Source organism: Charadrius vociferus, unplaced genomic scaffold (genome assembly GCF_000708025.1).
Source record: "Charadrius vociferus isolate BGI_N301 unplaced genomic scaffold, ASM70802v2 scaffold636, whole genome shotgun sequence".
In the NCBI taxonomy this organism is placed as follows: domain Eukaryota; kingdom Metazoa; phylum Chordata; class Aves; order Charadriiformes; family Charadriidae; genus Charadrius; species Charadrius vociferus.
In genome coordinates, this window is record NW_009649189.1 from 790938 (window position 1) to 794198 (window position 3261).

At 62.6% G+C, this 3261-nt stretch overlaps 1 protein-coding gene across 1 annotated transcript in view; it reads right to left on the bottom strand.

Moving 5' to 3' along the window:
- SEPT4 (septin 4) overlaps positions 1–3261 on the bottom strand; it is a 41175-nt gene that overhangs the window by 14358 nt on the left and 23556 nt on the right. Inside the window, exons 3-9 of the mRNA XM_009888870.1 lie at positions 3144–3230; positions 2145–2268; positions 1829–1963; positions 1623–1740; positions 1162–1263; positions 719–815; positions 408–570 (exon numbers count right to left, since the gene is read on the bottom strand). Of these exons, the coding sequence (XP_009887172.1) occupies positions 408–570; positions 719–815; positions 1162–1263; positions 1623–1740; positions 1829–1963; positions 2145–2268; positions 3144–3230 (826 nt within the window). The remainder of the gene's footprint in view (positions 1–407; positions 571–718; positions 816–1161; positions 1264–1622; positions 1741–1828; positions 1964–2144; positions 2269–3143; positions 3231–3261) is intronic.

Consider the following 3261-nt stretch of genomic DNA (forward strand, 5'->3'; position numbering starts at 1 on the left):
GGCACCCCCCCCCCAGCCAGCACCAGGGGGGTGCAGGATCCCCCTCGATGCTGGAGCATCACCCCCACCAAGGGGGATGACACAAGGTCCCCCCACCACTGCCAGTGCACACACCCCCAAGCCTTGGGGGGACACAGGGTCCCCCCTCATTGCCGGAGCAGCTCCCCCCGACAGCCAACCCCAACCCAATGGCACAGGAAGGGTCCCCCACCACACTGGGTCTCCCCATCATGCTGCTGAGGCTTCCTAACCCAGCCCACCACGCTGCCCAGTACGGACCTACATGCAACACCCAACCCCCCCGCAATCCTCCAAGATTACCACTCACAATGGGCTGGGGTCACCCCAAAGATAGGAGACTCCCTCCTGACACCCCCCAGCCTGGCAGCCTGCTACCAGCCCCGTACTTGCGATTTCTCTCCTTCACCACCATGCGGGTCATGCTCTGGATGCACTGCGTGCGGTAGTTCTCATAGTGGGTTTCCCGCGTCACGTCCTTGAGGTCCTGCATGTGGGTCCTCACCAGCATCGTCCGCAGCTTCACGAAGTCGCAGTGGGACGGGTTCTCCACTGCGGGGGAGACCGAGGTCAGGGGGCCACTGCCAGCTCCCCACATCCCCTTGAGCCCCCACAGGCTGAACAGCACAGAGATGGGGCACACGATGTCCCTGTCCCCCCCCAGGATTGGTGGGACACCAGGGACATGGCTCAGTGTTACCTTCAACGATGCCCCAGGGGTAGAGGCGCCCGCGGACGCGCCGGCCTTTGGCCTCCACGACTGTGTTGCTGCCGATGACAGCGAAGGGGATGCTCTCCTGCAAGAGGATGGTGGGGGTTAGCAGGACTCGGTCCTGTCCGCCATGGCCCACATCCCTCCACATACATCTCCTCGGCCGTATCCAGCACCCATTTGCCATGATATCCCAGAGCCCAGCTACGGAGAGCCCCAGGTGGGACGGCAGCAGTCACGGCATGGGTTTCTCCACCTATGGAGTCCTGGTGACACATCTGGGTAGTGCAATATGTACCAACCCCGCCATGCCGGGGCTGCTGGAGGGCTTGCATGGCCCCAGAGCATCCTAAGGGTACCCCAAGATGATGTGCCCTCTCAGCCATGGGGCTCTGCTCCCTCAAGGATGGAGCTGGAGGAGCCAGACCCACCTTCAGTGCCTGGTCCTGTAGCTTGAACTCCTCATCCTCATCCGAGTCGCACTCAGGGAACTGGTAGATGCGGATGCCGTAGTGGTCAATCTCCTCCCGGATCTGGAGGCAGACAGCCCCGCTGAGGGCAGGACTCTTGGAAAGGGGGTGGGAAGTGCCACACAGCACCAGTGTCCCCCAAGGACCCACAAAAGCATGTCCCCTCCAGACTAGGTGTCATGGACACCCCCGTACCCCAAACCCTTCCAGCCCCCAACTGAGTACCAGGGAAGATGTGTCCTTGGTGGCCATGTGGGCAACATGGTCCTCTACAGTGCTGCGAGCGTGGAGGATGCTCCAATGGCAAAGTTTGGGCAGGGGATGGAGACAGCCCAGAGCTGAGCAGGAACCCCAGCCTGCAGGGCACCCCCATCCCCAGGGACCTGCTGGGATGGCTCCAGGATGGGCCAACCTCCCCTTACCTTGTTCTTCATGCGCTCCACCTCAATGGGGGTCAGAGTGTCAGCCTTGGCCAGCACAGGCACAATGTTCACCCGCTGGTGCAATGCTCTCATGAACTCCACATCCAGGGGCCGGAGCCTGCGGGGGGAGCCCAGTGAGCACCATCCCACCGAGCCCCTTCCCCAGGAACCCCCAACCTGGCAGCGCAGGCAGGGGCTGCCCGTACCCATGGCCAAAGGGCGAGATGAAGTAGATGCAGCAGTGGACGCGGTTGTCCTGGATGTTTTTCCGGTTGAGGCCACTTTCGTCACGGAAATACTGCTCGAACTGCTGGTCGATGTAGTCGGCCACTGGCTTCCAGCTGAGGGGACAGGGAGGTGACCATCGGAGTCCCCTGCTTTCCCTGGATCCCCAGCTCAACGTCTCCCATGGCTCAGCATCCCACCCTGAGGAGCCATGGGCATCCCACCCTTGGAGCCGCTGGCACGCACAGTGGCACTGCCCAGCCCCAGGGAGACACCCCCCGGCCCCATGGGACCCACCACTCTGTGTTGTTGACAGCGTCACCGAAGCCCGGAGTGTCCACAATGGTCAGGCGCAGCTTGACACCCTTCTCCTCAATGTCCACCACGTGCTTGGTGATCTCCACTGTCTGTGTGATGCGCTCTGCAGCAGCAGGAGATGGGAAGACGGCGGGGGACACCCCAGGCAAGGGACAATGGGGGTGACATGGGGAGATGCTGCAGCCCCCGGGTGTCACCCTCCATCCCAGAGGGGTTGGGTGGCTTTGCAGGATCAGCCCCCACGAGCACCAGGGTCCAGACCAAGACAGGATGCCCTGTGCCACAACCTCCCACATCCCAACATGGACGTGCACCCCTCCCTCGGTGGCTCTGCCACCACCACCCCATGACAGCCCGGCTCCTGCTGGGGCCACGCATCACCGTGGGAGCATTTGTGGCTTTCTGTGCCCCCACGTGTGACCCCCACGGCTCCAGGACGGCACGTGCCCCTCTACCCCCAGGATCCCTCCGCGTCCCCACATCCCCAAGGATGCTCCCATTGCCTCACGTGCACGCAGCCACACGCGTTTTGGCTTTTGCTCCGAGTGATGGAAACAAATCAACTGACCGCTTCAAAACAAATCAAACAACTGCCTCGAACCCCCAGGGATTTGGGCAAGTTGGGGCGATTTTAATTCAAAAACTGATTGCAGCGGAACCAGCACTGTGCCCTGGACCCCGACCATCCGCAGCCTCTCGGATTTGCTGCAGCTCTGGCCGATTCCCAACAAGCTGGGGCTTGTTTTTTCAGCGGGGACAAAGCCCCCATGGGGGGTCTCCGTGCTGGTCAGGGGGGGCGTCCCCGCTGCCTTGGAGCGGTCCCCAGTGCTGTCAGGCAGCTGGCAACACGCCGCATGTGGCTTCGGAGACTCGGAGGAGCCCCACTGGGTAGGGAGAGGGGCTGTAGTCCCCCCAGGAGCTCTGCCACCCCCCGTGGGACAGCCAGGACACCCCACTGCTGGGACTGTCCTCCCTCACCTTCGGCGTTCAGCAGTTTGCGGTCTCTGTACATGTCCGTCAAGAAGAGGCTGTTGACCAGGGTGGACTTGCCCAGCCCGGATTCCCCTGGGACAGGAGAGCAAGGGCAAGGGGGAGT